The sequence below is a fragment of the Oncorhynchus nerka genome, linkage group LG6 (genome assembly GCF_034236695.1).
Source record: "Oncorhynchus nerka isolate Pitt River linkage group LG6, Oner_Uvic_2.0, whole genome shotgun sequence".
NCBI lineage: Eukaryota > Metazoa > Chordata > Actinopteri > Salmoniformes > Salmonidae > Oncorhynchus > Oncorhynchus nerka.
Genome location: NC_088401.1, coordinates 63272694 through 63293787, shown reverse-complemented (window position 1 = coordinate 63293787; position 21094 = coordinate 63272694). Strand labels below are relative to the sequence as shown.

Sequence of the window (21094 nt, the reverse complement as noted above, 5' to 3'; positions counted from 1 at the left end):
CGTTGGGAGAATGTTTTATGGAAGGTTTCCACTTATTCCAACCATAAATCATGCTGTAACTTGATTTGGCAGCGGCAATGACATGGTTGACATATGGGGCTGGATGACTATCCTGTGCATCATGTTTGATTATGTTAATGTGTACGTGACACATAGCTATTTTGGCTGGAATGTTGATCATGCTTGGTGACTTGAAATACAATTATATATGAATAAGCCTATTCACATACTTAGCCTGGAATTCAAAGGTAATTGTTCAGTTTCACTATTGTTTCAAGAAGGATAGGGTTCCTGGTTTACCATATCGATTTATTGAGATGTAGTCAGCTCAATTTGCATTGAAACGGTTGTGTGTTTGGTAGAATAACTTGAAGGAATATGCTTTTACAACACTGTTCAGTTTAGAAAAAGATGTGTTACCATTTGATAATGTGCACATTGATGAGCAAAATATGAATAATTTCCTGAAAACATAGATTATTGTATTTGTAATACCTCCTTTGTTATTGGTGACTTACTTTCATGATGGTTTGCAGGACTTGACTGACTAATTTCAGTGTCGCAAAATTCTGAACAGTAGGAAGGGGACATTCGACATCCCCCCAACCCCAATTCATCTCAAGTCAAGGACAATTATATCCAGCGAATGGAATCAGACGAGGCAGATTGACTGTCTCCACTCTCGCTCTGGAGGAGCTTTCTGCGGGGTTTTTGATTGGTTCGTCCTGTGATTGTATGTAAATCGGATCGGGACGCAGCCAGTAGGTGAGGTTGGAGCTGGTGGCTGGTGCCTCAGTGGCACAGGAGACAAGAGAGTGAGGTTAGACCGCTGCTTCTAACGGAGCTGTCCACTCCTCCGGTGGTGCTGTGCTGAAAATCAGGGATTCGCTCTTTATACAAAATGGTTGATGGTATTCGAAAAGGATTTACAGACTACCCGTTTATAAACTTATTCTAAGGTATATTGTGTGGATTTCTAGTTACAAACGGTGGATTTCATCTGACCCTTTTGATATATAGTTGTTGTGAACTACATTTTTTTTTCCTAATCTCGTGCGGATTATCCTTCTGGATGGTTTGCGTCTGGACATACAGGTAAAACACAATAGACATGGATATTTCAAGTGTTTCTTCTGCTAAAAACAAATGAAAACTGTGAAATGTAAATATAAATATACAACATAGCCCACTGAAAGTGCACCTTACATAAAAGTGTGTTTTATTTATCATCGAACTGCAATGTAATGGACATCAAGGGCAAATCCCCGTGTAAAACTATTTCCCCATTACCTGAAATCTGTCCTTTTATTTAAATACAATATTCAAAGAATATATGTATCAGGTTTGGGATTTAGTTTACTTACCACAGGTCTTGATAAACTCATCTATGCCGTAACTGTAGGCAATAGGCTACAGTTCAGTTGATGGCAATGAAGTTGCGAGTTGAGTCTTCACGGTTTACTCTATGTTAGTGCGCTATAGGCTACTCCGCTACTGTAGCCTGCTAGAATTCCGTGAGGGGTAGCCGAGTTCTGAAACAAAGTCAATATTTTGGGGAATGACAGGGACGCTCCATGCCAGTGCTTCGGGCGTTTAATTTCGCTGCATAGTATTTAGCGTGTTATTTTCTTCTTTAGCACACTAATCCTTGAGTGACACCGTTAGCGGTTGAGGGATTATACTCGAGTTTTAATTTCATCGTCTCTTTCGCTGCGCGTGACTCATTTAGCTAAAGGCATAGTCTTGTATGAGACCGTGATGGCCATTCATTCTATATGTTTGATTCCCCCCTTTCAATTGTTGTACTGTATCTTAATCTTTAAATCCGACTGGATAGTGCTTCTCGGTTTGAATAAACTCTTAAGTATTTCATTGTTTTATTCTAATGACCTCTTTGTTGATTAAATGGGTTGATTGGAGAAAATCTACCCAATGTGTTTTTGGATTGTCTGTCTCTGACAGGCCTATAATGACCCTCTACTTCTCCCTGCCTCTTGCCATCCAAACTAGAAGATAACAGTAATTAGAATCTCATTAGAAACTCCCAGACTATTAATGAAAGGGTAGTGGCCTTTGAATTAGGGATGCATAGGCCATCTCCCCAAACTTTCCAGATATATTTCAGCCTTCTTTGCCATTTCACGACACAGCTCAACCGCTCATGTCAGGTACATATATTGCATTTAAAGAATGCCTCCAGAGCCACATTGATTCAAGTTCATTAGAGGCTAAGAATATGGAGTTGCATTTAAAGAAAGCCGGCAGAGCCACATTGATTCAAGTTCATTAGAAGGCTATGAATATGGAGAAGATGCTTTTAACAGTCATTCAACTAGTAACGCTATTAATATTCAAGCATCGCCCATGCTGTCCACTCACTCTATCGATCAGCTGTTTCTAATTGTGAGCTTCCATTTAATGGGTTTGTGCCAACAGCCAGCCAGCCAGCCAGCCAGCCAGCCAGCCAGCCAGCCAGCCAGCCAGCCAGCCAGACAGACAGACAGACAGACAGACAGACAGACAGACAGACAGACAGACAGACAGACAGACAGACAGACTCACAGAGGATACCAGTCTAGGATTTTGATCCTCTATTGCAGTGGTATTCAACTCTTACCCTATGAGGTCCGGAACCTGCCGGTTTTCTGTTCTAATAATTAAATGCACCCACCTGGTGTACTAGGTCTAAATCAGTCCCTGATTAGAGGGGAATAATGAAAAAAAACACAATGGAACTGGCTTCTAGGTCCAGAGTTGATATGGAGGGCTTTATACTTTTATCAATCAGTTTCTATCAGTGTCTATTGAAGTTGTGGATGGCCTGTAGTGGGATGAATGTTACATGAGTGATGATGAGGCAAGTGACCTATAACAACCCTCTTTACATAAACAGGTATGTAGGTATACAAGCATGCATGATACAACATTACACACACACACACACACACACACACACACACACACACACACACACACAGAATAGCACCTCATAATCAACACTTGTTGACGTAATAATGTTGTTGGAATACCGAACATAATACATTCCTCAGTAGACAGGCATTGATGAAACAGCAGGAATTAATGTGCGCTCTGCCTCCCGTTACAATGACTTGGCAATTACCCTGGGGACAAAACCAACGCGTGCACATTCGCTACTCAAAGTGGCATATTTCTTTCCCGAAAGGAAATCATCAGGAATCTCAGCCTGTATTCATGAAGCATCTAGGAGTTCTGGTATAGAATCAGGTCCCACAGTTTAATCATTGCTATCTAAAAAGGTAAAACTGATCCCAGATTAGTACTGCTTTTCTGAGATTTCTGAATTTGGTGGTGATGGTAGTGGTGGTAGGGATGGTAGTGATGGTGCTGATGGTGGTTATGGTAGTGGTGGTTGTGGTGATAGTGATGGTCAGGATGGTAGTGGTGGAAGTAATGGCAGGGATGGTAGTGATGGTAGTGGTGGTAGGGATGGTGTTGATGGTAGTGATGGTAGTGGTGGTGGGGATGATGGGGATGGTAGTGAATGTAGGGATGGCGGTGATGGTAGGGATGGTTGTGATGGTGGTGATGGTGGTGATTGTAGTTTTGGTAGTGATGGTAGGGATGGTGGTGATGGTACAGTAGGGATGGTGGTGATGGTAGGGTTGGTAGTGGTGAAAGAGATATTAGTGATGGTGGTGATGGTTGTGATGGAAGTAATGGTATTGAGGGTAGTGATAGTAGTGATGGTAGTGATGGTTGTGATGGTAGTGGTGGTAGGGATGGTAGTGATGGTTGTGATGGTAGTGCTGGTAGTGCTGGTACGGATGGTAGTGGAAAGCCATGCTTCTATTGCGCTTGTAAAGCAAAGTAATTTCACTTTCATTTCATTGTCTATTTCTTCAGTTCTTTTCTCAGCTTTAGTATAGAGATAATGTAAAGGTATTTTCTTGTATCTAGGCTACTGGTAGTGATGATGGTGATGGTAGTGATGATAGTGGTGGTAGGGATGGAAGTGATAGTGGTGTTGATGGTGGTAATTGTAGTGATGGTAGTGGTTTTAGTGATGGTAGGGATGGTGGGGATGGTAGTGATGGTTGTTGTGGTAATGATGGTCAGGATGGTAGTGGTGGAAGTAATGGCAGGGATGGGAGTGATTGTAGTGATTGTAGTGATGGTTGTGATGGTGGGGATAGTGGTGATTGTAGTGATTGTAGTGATGGTTGTGATGGTATAGATGGAATTGATGGTAGGGATGGTAGAGATGGTGGTGATGGTAGGGATGATTGTGATGATCCTGACAGTTTGAATGGTATTGGTGGTAGTGATGGTTTTGATGGTGGTGATGGTAGGGATGGTTGTGATGTCAGTGATGGTTGAGATGGTGGTGTGTAGTGATGATAGTGATGGTAGTAATGGTAATAAGGGTAGTGATGGTGGTGATGGTAGGGATGGTTGTGATGGTAGAGATGGTGGTGTGTAGTGGTGGTGGTGATGGTAGCAATGGTACTGAGGGTAGTGATGGTAGTGAGGGTAGTGATGGTAGTGGTGGTGGTGATGGTAGCAATGGTAATGAGGGTAGTGATGGTAGTGATGGTAATGAGGGTAGTGGTGGTAGGGATGGTAGGGATGGTGGTGATGGTAGTGGTGGTAGTGATGGGAGGGATGGTAGTGATGGTAGTGATGGGAGGGATGGTGGTGATGGTGGTGATGTTGGTGAAAGTAGTTGTGGTAGGGATGGTAGTGGTGGTAGGGATGGTGGTGATGGTGGTGATGGTGGTGAAAGTAGTTGTGGTAGGGATGGTAGTGGTGGTAGGGATGGTAGGGATGGTGGTGATGGTAGTGGTGGGAGGGATGGTGGTGATGTTGGTGATGATGGTGATGGTGGTGAAAGTAGTTGTGGTATGGATGGTAGTGGTGGTAGGGATGGTAGGGATGGTGGTGATGGTAGTGGTGGGAGGGATGGTGGTGATGTTGGTGAAAGTAGTTGTGGTAGGGATGGTGGTGATGGTAGTGATGGGAGGGATGGTGGTGATGGTGGTGAAAGTAGTTGTGGTAGGGATGGTGGTGATGGTGGTCAAAGTAGTTGTGGTAGGGATGGTAGTGGTGGTAGTGATTGTGTAGATGGTAGGGATGTTAGTGGTGGAAGTGATGGTGAGGATGTTGGTGATGGTAGGGATGGTACTGATAGTAGTGATACTTAGGAATTGTGATGATGGTGGTGAAGGTAGTGCAGGTAGTGATGGTAGGGTTGGTAGTGATGGTAGGGATAGTAGTGATGGTTGTTTTAGGGATGGTGGTGATTGTAGTTATGGTAGGGATGTTGGTAATGGTAGTTGTGGTAGTGATGGTAGGGATGGATGTGATGGTAGTGATGGCAGGGATGGTGGTGGTGGTAGGGATGGTAGTGATGGTAGAAAGTAGTTGTGGTAGTGATGGTAGTGATTGTGGAGATGGTAGGGATGTTAGTGGTGGAAGTGATGGTGATGATGGTGATGATTGTAGGGATGGTAGTGATGTTGGTAATGGTAGTTGTGGTAGTGATGGCAGGGATGGATGTGATGGTAGTGATGGCAGGGATGGTAGTGGTGGTAGGGATGGTAGTGATGGTAGAAAGTAGTTGTGGTAGTGATGGTAGTGATTGTGGAGATGGTAGGGATGTTAGTGGTGGAAGTGATGGTGATGATAGTGGTGATTGTATGGATGGTAGTGATGTTGGTAATGGTAGTTGTGGTAGTGTTGGTAGGGATGGATGTGATGGTAGTGATGGCAGGGATGGTAGTGGTGGTAGGGATGGTAGTGATGGTAGAAAGTAGTTGTGGTAGTGATGGTAGTGATTGTGGAGATGGTAGGGATGTTAGTGGTGGAAGTGATGGTGATGATGGTGGTGATTGTAGGGATGGTAGTGATGGTGGTGATGGTAGGGATGGTACTGATGGTAGTGATTGTAGGGATGGCAGTGATGGTTGTGATATTATTGATTGTGGGATGGTAGTGACGGTAGGGATGGTGGTGGTGATGGTAGGGATGGTACTGATGGTAGTGATTGTAGGGATGGCAGTGATGGTTGTGATATTATTGATTGTGGGATGGTAGTGACGGTAGGGATGATGGTAGTGGTGGTAGTAATGGTAGGGATGGTAGTTATGGTAGGGAAGGTGGTGATAGTAGTGGTTGTGTTGATGGTAGGGATGGTTGTTATGTTATTGACGATAGTGGTTGTAGTGGTAGTGGTGTTGATAGTGATGGTAGTGGTGGTAGTTGTGGTAGAGATGGTGGTGATGGTGGTGATGGTAGGGATGGCAGTGATGGTGGTGATAGTAGGGATTGTGTTGATGGTAGGGATGGTTGTTATGTTATTGATGGTAGTGGTGTTGATAGTGATGGTAGTGGTGTTAGTGGTGGTAGTTGTGGTAGTGAAGGTGGTGATGATGGTGATGGTAGGGACGGCAGTGATGGTGGTGATAGTAGGGATTGTGTTGATGGTAGGGATGGTTGTTATGTAATTGATGGCTGTGATGTTTGTGATGATAGTGATGATGATGATGATAGGGATGGTAGTGATGGTAGTGATTGTGGAGATGGTAGGTGTGTTATTGGTGGAAGTGATGGTGGGGATGGTAGTGATGGTAGGGGTGGTACAGGTGCTGGGGGTGGTAGGGATGGTAGAGATGCTAGTGGTAGGGATGGTGATGACTGTAGTGATGGTAGGGATGGTGGAGATGGTAGTCAATGCTAGGGATGTTAGAGTGGTAGTTGTGGTAGGGATGGTAGGAATAGTAGTGATGGTAGTTATGGTAGTGATTGTGGAGATGGTAGGGATGTTATTGGTGAAAGTGATGGTAGGGATGGGAGTGATGGTAGGGGTGCTAGGGGTGCTAGGGGTTGTAGGGATTGTAGTGATGCTAGTGGTAGGGATGGAGATGATGGTAGTCAATGGTAGGGATGTTAGAGTGGTAGTTGTGGTAGGGATGGTAGTGATGGTTATGATGGTAGTGATGCTAGTGATGGTATTGTTGGCATGTATGGTAGTGGTTATAGGGATGGTAGGGATGGTGGTGATGGTAGGAGAAGTAGGGATGGTAGGGGGTAAATGAAATACGAATATAATACCACAGTGAGGGAGTAAATGTTTTGTAAAAACTTGTATCATACTACTCTACCCTGATCCTCATTGCTTGAACTGTGTCTGGCAAACCGGACCAAAGTGTTTAGGGTGAGGGGTTAGTGGTCACTTAGGAACTTAACTTACTGTAACATTTGACTGACATTGTGTTGGAATAGGGGTTATTCATGGCTATAGACTGGCAAAGTCACTATTTGATGGGCTGTGAGAAATACACTATGCATACCCCTTCAAATGAGTGGATTTGGCTATTTCTGCCACACCAGTTGCTGACAGGTGTATGAATTTGAGCACACAGTCATGAAATCTCCATAGACAAACATTGGCAGTAGAATGTCCTTACTGAAGAGCTCAAGGACTTTCAACATGGCACCAACATTGGATTCCACCTTTCCAATAACTCAGTTTGTCTAATTTCTACCCTACTTAGAGCTGCCCCGGTCAACTATAAGTGCTGTTATTGTGAAGTAGAAACGTCCAGTAGCAACAACTGCTCAGCCGTAAAGTGGGGACCGCCGAGTGCTGAAGCGTGTAGTGCGTACAAATCATCTGTCCTCGGTTGCAACACTCACTACTGAGTTCCAAACTGCTTCTGGAAGCAACTTCAGCGCAAGAACGGTTTGTCGGGGGCTTCATGAAATGGGTTTCCATGGCCAAGCAGCCGCAAACAAGCCTTAAATCACCATGCGCAATGCCAAGCATTGGCTGGAGTGGTGTAAAGCTTGCCGCCATTGGACTCTGGAGCAGTGGAAACGCGTTATCTGGAGTAATGAATCACGCTTCACCATTTGCGTTTGGCGAATGCCAGGCGAACGATACCTGCCCCAACGCATAGTGCCAACTGTAAAAATTGGTGGACGAGGAATAATGGTCTGGGGCTGTTTTTCGTGGTTTGCGCTTGGCCCCTTAGTTCCAGCCAAGGGCAATCTTAATTCTCCAGCATTCAGCATACAATGACATTCTAGACAATTTTATGGGTCCAATGTTGTGGAAAAAGTTTGGGGAAGGTGCTTTCCTGTTTCAGCATGACAATGCCCCCATGCACAAAGCCAGGTCCATATAGAAATGGTTTGTTGAGATCGGTGTGGAAGAACTTGACTGGCCTGCACAGAGCCCTGACCTCAACCCCATCAAACACCTTTGTGATGAATTGGCCTAATTGCCCAACATTAGTGCCGAACTTCACTAATTCTCTTGTGGCTGAATGGAAACAAGTCCCCAGAGCAATGTTCCAACATCTAGTTGAAAGCCTTCCCAGAAGAGTGGATGATGTTATAGCAGCAAAGGGGGAACCCACTCCATTTTAATGCCCATGATTTTGGAATGAGATGTTCAATGAGCAGGTGTCCACATACTTTTGGTCATGTAGTGTTGCTTGTTGACTCTGACTGACTTTCTCTCCATTAGGTCTATGTGGGACCGATGAATAACACAGCCTAGGAATGCTATTGTAGGACAGATAGAGAGCAGTTACAGATGAGGGTGTTTACAGCTCAATGAACATGTTAGCACTTAGCTTAGTGAGTCGTTCAAAAACTGTAAGAATCCAATTGTAATAGTGTGGTTCATTATTTCTTATTTTTCCTTTCAAGTTCACTTCATTGTGGCACAGCAATGCTATTTGCTCATAGTGTGGATTTCCATCAGTGCATTATTAATCCCTGCCATGATGTAACACTTTCATTAGTGCCACATTATCACCATTTCAGCGATCCAGTATTAATGTAAACATGTGACATGTTTATACATGGAGCTCAAGCTGTCTGCTGCATAAAGTAGGCCTGTCTTTAACCCTGTGTGGGTTGATCCTTTTGGTCTTGAAGGCAGATGGTCAGGTCACTGTTATCTAGTTCATTAACAGGATGGGGGAGGGTTAACGGGTTAACACAAGCTCAGCCCCTGTGGCTGTGTGGTAATCCTGTATGTACAGTAGGGTGTGTGTGTGACTGTGTGGGCTTGTGTGGTGCATATGTATGTGTGTGTGTTTGTGTGCGTGGTTATTGGGTGGAGATCAAAACACTGAATGTTGTTGTTATTGTCTTTGCTGTTTTCTCTCTGGTTGATATGTAGGAGGACCAGCAGGCCATTGCCATTGACCGTGCTAAGGAGTCTGACCATGCGTCACATTTTAATAGTTGCACGTGTCACAACTAGCCGCACATCACAGCACTGGCCAAGTGTGACTACATTGTTCTGGCCTTCTGTATATATCACTGTGTTTATGTAATGTTGTGTATCGATCGTGGAAAGCCCTGCTTCTATTGTTCTTGCATAGCAAAGTCATTTCACGTTTATTTCAATGCCTAAGTATTTTCTTGTATCTACAGTACAATATATGAGCATGGATTGCTGCAACAATCCCACTGAAGGTGTGACATTCCGTTCAGTGATACATAGATTGTTATTTTTCCCCAAGGCCAGTAACTTTATCACAGGTGGTTGTCCAAAACCAGGTGAATAATGCAACACACTCTGAGGATACATTAAGTTACATTTTAGTAAGTAATATCAAGTCATTGACCACAGTGTAAGACCAGTAAAAGTAATGGTTTGTAGTGGATTCATACCCAATATAATGAAGTATTATGAGGCTTCAAGTACATTGAATGGTGCTTTTATCCAAATTGAATCGACGGCGATATCTCGTTCACTGCTGATAATGTTGTTGCATTCTGCTGGTGGTGCTGAGAGCTGAGGGATAATCACTGCTGACCCGCTTGGTCATAGAAAGTCCACATTTCATTTTCAAGTGTTTCTCAGGATTTCCAAGGATAATTGATCAAAGATTACCTGTGATCTAAGCATTCATGTGTGCTGGTTTATTTTAGAACCGACTGCATACATGGAGGAAAGAGGGGAACTTTAGTTCATGTTAATATCAGGATATTCGTTTGGAAACAGTTATATTTGTATGTAGAATGTTTTTGTTTCATATGTGCCGATGATAGAAGTCTGGCTTTACGGACAGACAGATTGATGGACATGCCAGTCAGGGAGACGGACAGAGCCACACGCACGCACGCAAGCATGCATGCACACACACTTCTGAAGCATTTGGACATTTCTCCTTCAGCGGGCACATTTCTCTCCAGTGCGGGTGGGGGGGGGGGAGATGCAATACGCAAAGAATACATTCAAAGCTCATGTGATCACATTTTATGTGTTGTGATGGATATCTGAATGAAACCAGATAACAGCCTCAGAAAAAGGATTTGGGATAACAAATAATGCTCTCACAACGTGTAGACCACAAATGCACACAAAGGGCTGTCTCCTCGCTCACCTCTTGTCTGGTGGGGTAAGCATGCGCTGTCGTTATCCGCCTGCCATTTAGAAGCTGTGTTCCTCATGTACTGAGTCAGGGATATTTATTGTTTGTTCGGTGTCCATTTTAGGACACCCGCAGCCTCTTGGTTCACCACTCACAACAACTCTGTTTCCTCCATCTGCATTTGGTGGCTGTGTTTCTCACAAGGAGAGGTGAGGCTTGAGGTTGTCCTAGAATGGGCACCGTACACCTGCGCATAGGCCAAGATTAGTCTTCTGGTTCCTCTCTTATCCTTTTAAGATGGGCACGTGATTGATGCCCATGGCTTAGGTCATGTGACCACTCATGGACATGCTGGAAGGATGCTAATAATTGCCCTCTAGGTAGAGGGATTGTCTAAGGACAGTCTATTTGTCTATGTCTATGTCTATGGGGTCAATGGGACAGATCTCTCAGGGCTTTTTCATCTGAATCACTGTTACTCATGTATAGGATGATAAACCTTAGTCACATACTGATACTTTAAAGTGGTATGGTTGTGAGCGGTGTCACTCATCTACTGTTCAGAGATCACAACAAAACGGCACATGGAAATGTTACGTTTGCGTACCACCAGCTTAGTTTTTTAATGCAGTATGAGGGACACAGCACAAATGACTTAATGAAGTGTGTATGCATCACAGAAGGGATTGTACCTTTAATATAGCATTTAACATTTACATTTAAGTCATTTAGCAGACGCTCTTATCCAGAGCGACTTACAAATTGGTGCTTTCACCTTATGACATCCAGTGGAACAGCCACTTTACAATAGTGCATCTAAATATTTTAAGGGGGGTGAGAAGGACTACTTTATCCTATCCTAGGTATTCCTTAAAGAGGTGGGGTTTCAGGTGTCTCCGGAAGGTGGTGATTGATTCCGCTGTCCTGGCGTCGTGAGGGAGTTTGTTCCACCATTGGGGGGCCAGAGCAGCGAACAGTTTTGACTGGGCTGAGCGGGAACTGTACTTCCTCAGTGGTAGGGAGGCGAGCAGGCCAGAGGTGGATGAACGCAGTGCCCTTGTTTGGGTGTAGGGCCTGATCAGAGCCTGGAGGTACTGAGGTGCCGTTCCCCTCACAGCTCCGTAGGCAAGCACCATGGTCTTGTAGCGGATGCGAGCTTCAACTGGAAGCCAGTGGAGAGAGCGGAGGAGCGGGGTGACGTGAGAGAACTTGGGAAGGTTGAACACCAGACGGGCTGCGGCATTCTGGATGAGTTGTAGGGGTTTAATGGCACAGGCAGGGAGCCCAGCCAACAGCGAGTTGCAGTAATCCAGACGGGAGATGACAAGTGCCTGGATTAGGACCTGCGCCGCTTCCTGTGTGAGGCAGGGTCGTACTCTGCGGATGTTGTAGAGCATGAACCTACAGGAACGGGCCACCGCCTTGATGTTAGTTGAGAACGACAGGGTGTTGTCCAGGATCACGCCAAGGTTCTTAGCGCTCTGGGAGGAGGACACGATGGAGTTGTCAACCGTGATGGCGAGATCATGGAACGGGCAGTCCTTCCCGGGAGGAAGAGCAGCTCCGTCTTGCCGAGGTTCAGCTTGAGGTGGTGATCCGTCATCCACACTGATATGTCTGCCAGACATGCAGAGATGCGATTCGCCACCTGGTCATCAGAGGGGGAAAGGAGAAGATTAATTGTGTGTCGTCTGCATAGCAATGATAGGAGAGACCATGTGAGGTTATGACAGAGCCAAGTGACTTGGTGTATAGCGAGAATAGGAGAGGGCCTAGAACAGAGCCCTGGGGGACACCAGTGGTGAGAGTGCGTGGTGAGGAGACAGATTCTCGCCACGCCACCTGGTAGGAGCGACCTGTCAGGTAGGACGCAATCCAAGCATGGACCGCGCCGGAGATGCCCAACTCGGAGAGGGTGGAGAGGAGGATCTGATGGTTCACAGTATCGAAGGCAGCCGATAGGTCTAGAAGGATGAGAGCAGAGGAGAGAGAGTTAGCTTTAGCAGTGCGGAGTGCCTCCGTGATACAGAGAAGAGCAGTCTCAGTTGAATGACTAGTCTTGAAACCTGATTTGGATCAAGAAGGTCATTCTGAGAGAGATAGCGGGAGAGCTGGCCAAGGACGGCACGTTCAAGAGTTTTGGAGAGAAAAGAAAGAAGGGATACTGGTCTGTAGTTGTTGACATCGGAGGGATCGAGTGTAGGTTTTTTCAGAAGGGGTGCAACTCTCGCTCTCTTGAAGACGGGAGGGACGTAGCCAGCGGTCAGGGATGAGTTGATGAGCGAGGTGAGGTAAGGGAGAAGGTCACCGGAAATGGTCTGGAGAAGAGAGGAGGGGATAGGGTCAAGCGGGCAGGTTGTTGGGCGGCCGGCCGTCACAAGACGCGAGATGTCATCTGGAGAGAGAGGGAGAAAGAGGTCAGAGCACAGGGTAGGGCAGTGTGAGCAGAACCAGCGGTGTCGTTTGACTTAGCAAACGAGGATCGGATGTCGTCGACCTTCTTTTCAAAATGGTTGACGAAGTCATCTGCAGAGAGGGAGGAGGGGGGAGGGGAGGAGGATTCAGGAGGGAGGAGAAGGTGGCAAAGAGCTTCCTAGGGTTAGAGGCAGATGCTTGGAATTTAGAGTGGTAGAAAGTGGCATTAGCAGCAGAGACAGAGGAGGAAAATGTAGAGAGGATGGAGTGAAAGGATGCCAGGTCCGCAGGGAGGCGAGTTTTCCTCCATTTCCGCTCGGCTGCCCGGAGCCCTGTTCTGTGAGCTCGCAATGAGTCGTCGAGCCACGGAGCGGGAGGGGAGGACCGAGCCGGCCTGGAGGATAGGGGACATAGAGAGTCAAAGGATGCAGAAAGGGAGGAGAGGAGGGTTGAGGAGGCAGAATCAGGAGAGAGGTTGGAGAAGGTTTGAGCAGAGGGAAGAGATGATAGGATGGAAGAGGAGAGAGTAGCGGGGGAGAGAGAGCGAAGGTTGGGACGGCGCGATACCATCCGAGTAGGGGCAGTGTGGGAAGTGTTGGATGAGAGCGAGAGGGAAAAGGATACAAGGTAGTGGTCGGAGACTTGGAGGGGAGTTGCAATGAGGTTAGCGGAAGAACAGCATCTAGTAAAGATGAGGTCGAGCGTATTGCCTGCCTTGTGAGTAGAGGGGAAGGTGAGAGGGTGAGGTCAAAAGAGGAGAGGAGTGGAAAGAAGGAGGCAGAGAGGAATGAGTCAAAGGTAGACGTGGGGAGGTTAAAGTCGCCCAGAACTGTGAGAGGTGAGCCGTCCTCAGGAAAGGAGCTTATCAAGGCATCAAGCTCATTGATGAACTCTCCGAGGGAACCTGGAGGGCGATAAATGATAAGGATGTTAAGCTTGAAAGGGCTGGTAACTGTGACAGCATGGAATTCAAAGGAGGCGATAGACAGATGGGTAAGGGGAGAAAGAGAGAATGACCACTTGGGAGAGATGAGGATCCCGGTGCCACCACCCCGCTGACCAGAAGCTCTCGGGGTGTGCGAGAACACGTGGGCGGACGAAGAGAGAGCAGTAGGAGTAGCGGTGTTGTCTGTGGTGATCCATGTTTCCGTCAGTGCCAAGAAGTCGAGGGACTGGAGTGAGGCATAGGCTGAGATGAACTCTGCCTTGTTGGCCGCAGATCGGCAGTTCCAGAGGCTACCGGAGACCTGGAACTCCACGTGGGTCGTGCGCGCTGGGACCACCAGATTAGGGTGGCCGCGGCCACGCGGTGTGGAGCGTTTGTATGGTCTGTGCAGAGAGGAGAGAACAGGGATAGACAGACACATAGTTGATAGGCTAGAGAAGAGGCTACGCTAATGCAAAGGAGATTGGAATGACAAGTGGACTACACGTCTCGAATGTTCAGAAAGTTAAGCTTACGTAGCAAGAATCTAATTGACTAAAATGATTAAAATGATACAGTACTGCTGAGGTAGGCTAGCTGGCAGTGGCTGCGTTGTTGACTTTGTAGGCTAGCTGGCAGTGGCTGCGTTGTTGACACTACACTAATCAAGTCGTTCCGTTGAGTGTAAAGTTTCTACAATGCTGCTATTCGGGGGCTAGCTGGCTAGCTAGCAGTGTTGATTACGTTACGTTGCGTTAAAAGAACGACAATAGCTGGCTAGCTAACCTAGAAAATCGCTCTAGACTACACAATTATCTTTGAAACAAAGACGGCTATGTAGCTAGCTATGTAGCTAGCTACGATCAAACAAATCACACCGTTGGGACTGTAATGAAATGAAATGAAAATGTGATACTACCTGTGGAGCGAAGCGGAATGCGACCGGAATGCGAAAGTTCTATTCAGTAGACGTTGGCTAGCTGTTGGCTAGCTAGGAGTGACTCCTACGTTAAGGACGACAAATAGCTGGCTAGCTAACCTCAGTAAATTAAGATAATCGCTCTAAGACTACACACTCTAAACTACACAATTATCTTGGATGCGAAGACAGCAAAGACAACTATGTAGCTAGCTAACACTACACTAATCAAGTCGTTCAGTTGAGTGTGATAGTTACTACAGTGCTACGGTAGACGGTGAACGTTAGCTAGCTGGCTAGCTGCTGGGCAGATAGGAGGACGACGAAATACGATAATTACGCAATTATCTTTGATACAAAGACGGCTATGTAGCTAGCTAAGAAGAAATTGCTAAGATTAGACAAATCAAACCGTTGTACTATAATGAAATGTAATGAAATGTAATGAAAAGTTATACAACCTGCAGACCGAAGCAGACCGAAGCGCGGATGCGACCGCTCGCTCCAACCCAATATAGCGTAACTATTGAGAGTTGTTTCATCCATTGCACCATCAAAACTTTTAGATAACTGACAATGTAAAGGCTGCAACTGGGCAGAATCCATAATAGTTTTCAGGGAATACAACTGTAAGCTCAGCAGCGAGTCAGGCAGTGAAAGAGACACCACACAAGAGGGACACCTTTTCTACCCATACACTCAAATAAACATCTGTTGTCATGTTGGTGAAGATTAATCGTTTCCAAGTACACATTACATGTTTTTGTCTGTGCACCCATGCTTAGAAATATTCTATCTATTTTACTACACAATGATTTTAATTTGTGGAAAAGTATTGAGATATTTGAGAGGTCCATATGTTTTCTATATGTATAGTCAGAGGGACACATTGGTATTGGTGTAGAGTTCCAATATAACCATGCATATATTGCCTAGAGGCTGCAACTTTCAACACATTATCTATCTTGCAAGTCTATAGTATGTGCTAATAATATTAAGCAAAAATATGAGTTTTATATGTTCTGTATGTTCTGACTGGGGTAGTGTGAGTAATATGAGTTGAAGGCACAAACACCACGTTGCAGGTAGGCAAAAGGCAACATTGGGTTCTGATGAGAAGTAGGTTTGAGCAGGGGCATGTTTGGGCAACATATTCAGAAAGATTATCTCTCTTGGGCAACATTTTCAGAAAGATTATCTCTCTTAGCCAACACATTCAGAAAGACTATATCTCTTGGGCAACATATTGAGAAAGATGATATTTCTTGGGCAACATATTGAGAAAGATGATATCTCTTGGGCAACATATTCAGAAAGACTATATCTCTTGGGCAACATATTCAGAAAGATTATCTCTCTTGGGCAACATATTCAGAAAGATGATATCTCTTGGGCAACATATTCAGAAAGATGATATCTCTTGGGCAACATATTGAGAAAGATGATATCTCTTGGGCAACATATTCAGAAAGATGATATCTCTTGGGCAACATATTGAGAAAGATTAACTCTCTTGGGCAACATATTCAGAAAGCTTATATATCTTAGGCAACATATTCAGAAAGATGATCTCTCTTGGGCAACATATTCGGAAAGATTTGATTCTATATTTTCTCCACGGTGGGTTTATTGTATATATTCTATATGTTAGGAGAAAGAACAAGACAGCAAAATAAGCTCAACTCCTGTGAGAGTTACAGAGTTAAGAGCAGAGCAGTAGTGCCGGAGGTTCAGTGCTGCTTTGAAACTGAAGCATCTCTCCTATCCCTTTATCTGCGTCAGCTACAATGCTGTCGGGCAGTGGGAGTGAGAGAAGTGCCACGATAACTCTAGGAAAGAAGACGTGGGAGAATGTTTGTGTGGCAGACACACAGAGCACAGCAGATGTTCCACTGTTCCCAGTGTGGATCTTGGACAAACAGCTGTAACTCCAACCCCAGAATTGATCTTTTCACAGAAATACTGCTGAGCATGCTTAAAGAGATCTGATCACCAGGGGATTGGATCTGTTTGCTGGAGTAGATGGGAAAACACAAGTGAGGAGGAGTAGGGATTGGGCAACTCTAGACCAATCACTTTACTAAATCATGATGTGAAGATCACTCAGTGGACTTACTTATTTCCCTGGTCAGGTCACATGGTCTGGACCAGTGGTTCCCAAACTTTTTATAGTCCCGTACCCCTTCAAACATTCAACCTCCAGCTGCGTACTCCCTCTAGCACCAGGGTCAGCGCACTCTCAAATGTTTTTTGTTGTTGCCATAATTGTAAGTCTGCCACACACACACTATACGATACATTTATAAAACATAAGAATACGTTTTTGTCACAACCCAGTTCGTGGGAAGTGACAAAGAGCTCTTATAGGACCAGGGCACAAAAAACAATATTATAATAATCAATCATTTTGCTCTTTATTTAACCATCTTACATATAAAACGTTATTTGCTCATCAAAAATGGTGAATAACTAACCACAGGTTAATGAGAAGGGTGTGCTTGAAAGGATGCACATAATTCTGCAATGTTGGGTTGTATTTGAGAGGTTCTCAGTCTTAAATCCTTTTTCACACACAGTCTGTGCCTGTATTTAGTTTTCATGCTAGTGAGGGCCGAGAATCCACTCTCACATAGGTACGTGGTTGCAAAGGGCATCAGTGTCTTAACAGCACGATTGCCAAGGCAGCATACTCTGAGCGCAGCCCAATCCAGAAATTTGGCAGTGGCTTCTGATTAAATGACATTTTCACAGAATCGCTTGTTGCAATTTCGATGAGGCTCTCTTGTTCAGATATCGGTAAGTGGACTGGAGGCAGGGCATGAAAGGGATAACGAATCCAGTTGTGTGTGTCATATGTTTCGGGAAAGTACCTGCGTAATTGCGCACCCAACTCACTCAGGTGCTTCGCTATATCACATTTGACATCGTCCGTAAGCTTGAGTTCATTTGCACACAAAAAAAATCATACAATGACGGAAAGACCTGTGTGTTTTCCTTGTTAATGCAGACAGAGAAGAGCTCCAACTTCTTAATCATAGCCTCAATTTTGTCCCACACATTGAATATAGTTGTGGAGAGTCCCTGTAATCCTAGATTCAGATCATTCAGGCGAGAAAAAACATCACCCAGAGAGGACAGTTGTGTGAAAATGATGGTCAGTAAAGAAAACTTTCAGCTTGTCTCTCAATTTAAAAAAACGTGTCAGTATTTCGCCCCTTGATAACCAGCACACTTTTCTGTATGTTGTAAAAGCGTTACATTGTCGCTGCCAATATCATTGCATAGTGCAGAAAATATACGAGAGTTCAGGGACCTTGCTTTAACAAATTTAACAATTTTCACTGTAGTGTCCAAAACGTATTTCAAGCTGTCAGGCATTCCTTTGGCAGCAAGAGCCTCTCAGAGGATGCTGCAGTGCACCTAAGTGACATAGGGAGCAACTGCTTGCACGCGTGTTACCAGTCCACTACGTCTCCCTGTCATGGGTTTTGCGCCATCAGTACAGAATACCAACACATCTTGACCACCAACATCCATGTGATGTCACAAAGCTGTCCAGTACTTAAAAATATCCTCTCCTGTTGTCCTGGTTTCCAGTGGTTTGCAGAAGAGGATGCCTTCCTTAATTGACACCCCGTAAACGTAACGGACATATACCAGGAGCTGTGCCAGGCCCACCACGTCTGTTGACTCATCCAGCTTTAACGCCTAGAATTCACTGGCTTGTATGTGAAGCAGTAAATGTTTCAAAACATCTCCTGCCATGTCACTAATGCATCGTGAAACAGTGTTGTTTGATGAAAGCATTGTCTGTATAGTTTTTTGGGCCGTTTCTCCCAGCATTGTCCCAGCCATATCCACAGCAGCAGGGAGAATTAAGTCCTCCACAATAGTATGGGGCTTGCCTGTCCTAGCTACTCAGTATCTCACCATATAAGACGCTACTAGCCCCTTCTTATTAATGGTATCTGTTGCTTTTATGCATGTCTTACTAATCGAAGTCGTCTTAATTCTCGCTCAAAAACTTGTGTAGTTTATCTTTCAAATTGGCATGTTTTGTTTCTAAAGGTCTGCGCAAGAGTGAAGGTTTCATCGAGTTGTGAGATAATACTTTTGCACTTAACACACTGTGGCTGAGGAAAGGCACTACTCCCAGTAAAAGTGAACCCCAAATCAATATAGTTCTCATCATATTTGCGGTGGTCCTATGTCCCTGTCTGTTGTTCGGTGCTTTCCCGGGTAAGGGGGCAGTAGATCTTCGGCTGCATCAGATTCATAACTGTCAGTGTCCATGCTAGCTGGGCTAACAACAAATGTCGAATTACTGATGCTAGCATGTGGATGTACTCGTGGAAGCAGAACAATTTGTGTCGTCGACAGGTGCAGGTGTAGTACTGCTGGTAGTAGAGCTGGTATGTGTCTCTATGGACGCGGGCCTTACTAAATGGACTGCTTGAAAATGTGAAGAATTTGATTTTTTTGTTTAAAAAATAATAATTTGCTTGTTTTATTTAAAAAAATGTGAATCTCATTTTTATTTGGCGTACCCCCGACGGCATCATTGCGCATACCCATCATGGAATACCTGGTCTTGACAATACTCTCTAGCCATTTCACAAAGAACCACACTTTCTCACCATAGCAACGCTACACATGTAGATGAACATATATAGATAAGCATATAGCTGACTCATAAAAATGCAGTATTTCGAGTCAGGTTCACTCAACGGGTGATTTGCCAGCCCCCAAAAATGTAATTGCCTCTTAGTATGTCTATGGAAGAAAACCTCAGTCTCAAACCGCGTTTGTCAAATCATGTATTTTAACGTCTCTGCCTCAGCCTACAAGGTTAAAGGGTCAAATACGGTTAAACGATGTACAGGAGGTCATACAGTACAAACAAACCCCATGCTGTAGTTAACCCCTGCGTATTGGTGCATACATGCATGTAATAAGTAAAAACACTCACAGTCCATAGTCTCTCCAGTTGTCATGCATTGCCAGTTCTATGGAGCGCAAAAAAGGGCTCAGATGGAGCTTTGCTGGACACCTGTCAAAGTGGGATGTATTGTGTAAATTGTGAGTGCTAGGTAGTCATCATTTCAAAGTCAATGCCGAAGCTTAGACATGCTGTCTTGGATTTATAGCCACGAAGCAGAGGCACCAAGTGGAGGCACCACTTTCAATCTTTCTCACTTTGCTCCCCACGCAAACACACATGGCTCTTAAGAGTTGCGATTTGTCTCTCAAATGCAGCCTCTGATCAAATGAAAAAAGGATGTGGGTTTTACTTTAAAACTTTTGCACTTCATTTGCTATCTTCCCGGGAAGAAATCAAATGTTATGAAAATGGAACAGCTGTAACTTCATTGGCATAAAAAGAAACAGAACCAATCTTAATCAAATCTAAGCCCAATAACAAATATATTGGTTGGCTCATTATACTGTTATTCAATCAATAATACACGTTAAGTTATATATCAAACCAGTGGCGTAGAACAAGGATGATCCATACAGCCCATGCTGTAATATACTATATCAATGAATGATCGAACCAGCAACCACAGTATTACCATATCAGTAATGAGTTATGAGTATCAAGGGATGCAGGCTTACGCAACATAGAGAACATTGGTGGCAGATGAGGTGAGTTTGCCCCACAAACAGTTGGAGCATCTGGAATAAGCAGTATATTAATCCAATAATTTCTTGTTATTATAAATATCCCCCCAGCACATGGCTATCCTCTACAAAAGAATGACAGCATGAAAATTATATACAGTATTTGCCCCCTTTTCAGAATTTCTCTAGTTTTGCATATTTTTCATACTGAATGTTAGCAGATCTTCAACCAAAACCTAATATTAGATAAAGGGAACCTGAGTTTACAAATAACAAAAAAAGGGTACTTATTTATTTAATTAACAAAGTTATGCAACACCCAATTCTCCTGTGTGAAAAAGTAATTTCCCCCTTACACTCAATAACTGGTTGTGCCACCTTTAGCTGCAATGACTTCAACCAAATGCTTCCTGTAGTTGTTGATCAGTCTCCCACATCGCTGTGGAATTTTGGCCCACTCTTGAATGCAGAACTGCTTTAACTCAGCAACATTTGTGGGTTTTCACGCTTTAACTGCTCGTTTCAAGTCCTGCGACAACATCTCAATTGGGATTAGGTCTGTACTTTGATTAGGCCATTCCAAAACTTCAAATGTGTTGCTTTTTAACCATTTTCATATAGACTTGATTGTGTGCATTGGATAATTGTCTTGCTGCATGACCCAGCTGTTCTTCAACTTCAGCTCACAGACGGATGGCCTGACATTCTCCTGTAGAATTCTTTGATACAGAGCATAATTCATGGTTCCTTATTAAGGCAAGTCGTCCAGGTCCTATGGCAGCTAAGCATCCCCAAACAATTGCACTACCACCACAGTGCTTGACTGTTGGTATGAGG

The 21094-nt window shown here is 44.5% G+C and overlaps 1 protein-coding gene across 2 annotated transcripts in view; it reads left to right on the top strand.

The window, feature by feature from the left end:
* The first annotated feature begins 784 nt into the window (after positions 1-784).
* The window catches only part of LOC115130823 (follistatin-related protein 5-like), a 199595-nt gene continuing 179285 nt past the window's right edge, over positions 785-21094 (top strand). For both annotated transcript variants that reach the window (XM_029662309.2, XM_029662307.2), the window contains exon 1: positions 785-1095. In XM_029662309.2, the coding sequence (XP_029518169.1) occupies positions 1073-1095 (23 nt within the window). In that variant the 5' untranslated portion in view covers positions 785-1072. The remainder of the gene's footprint in view (positions 1096-21094) is intronic.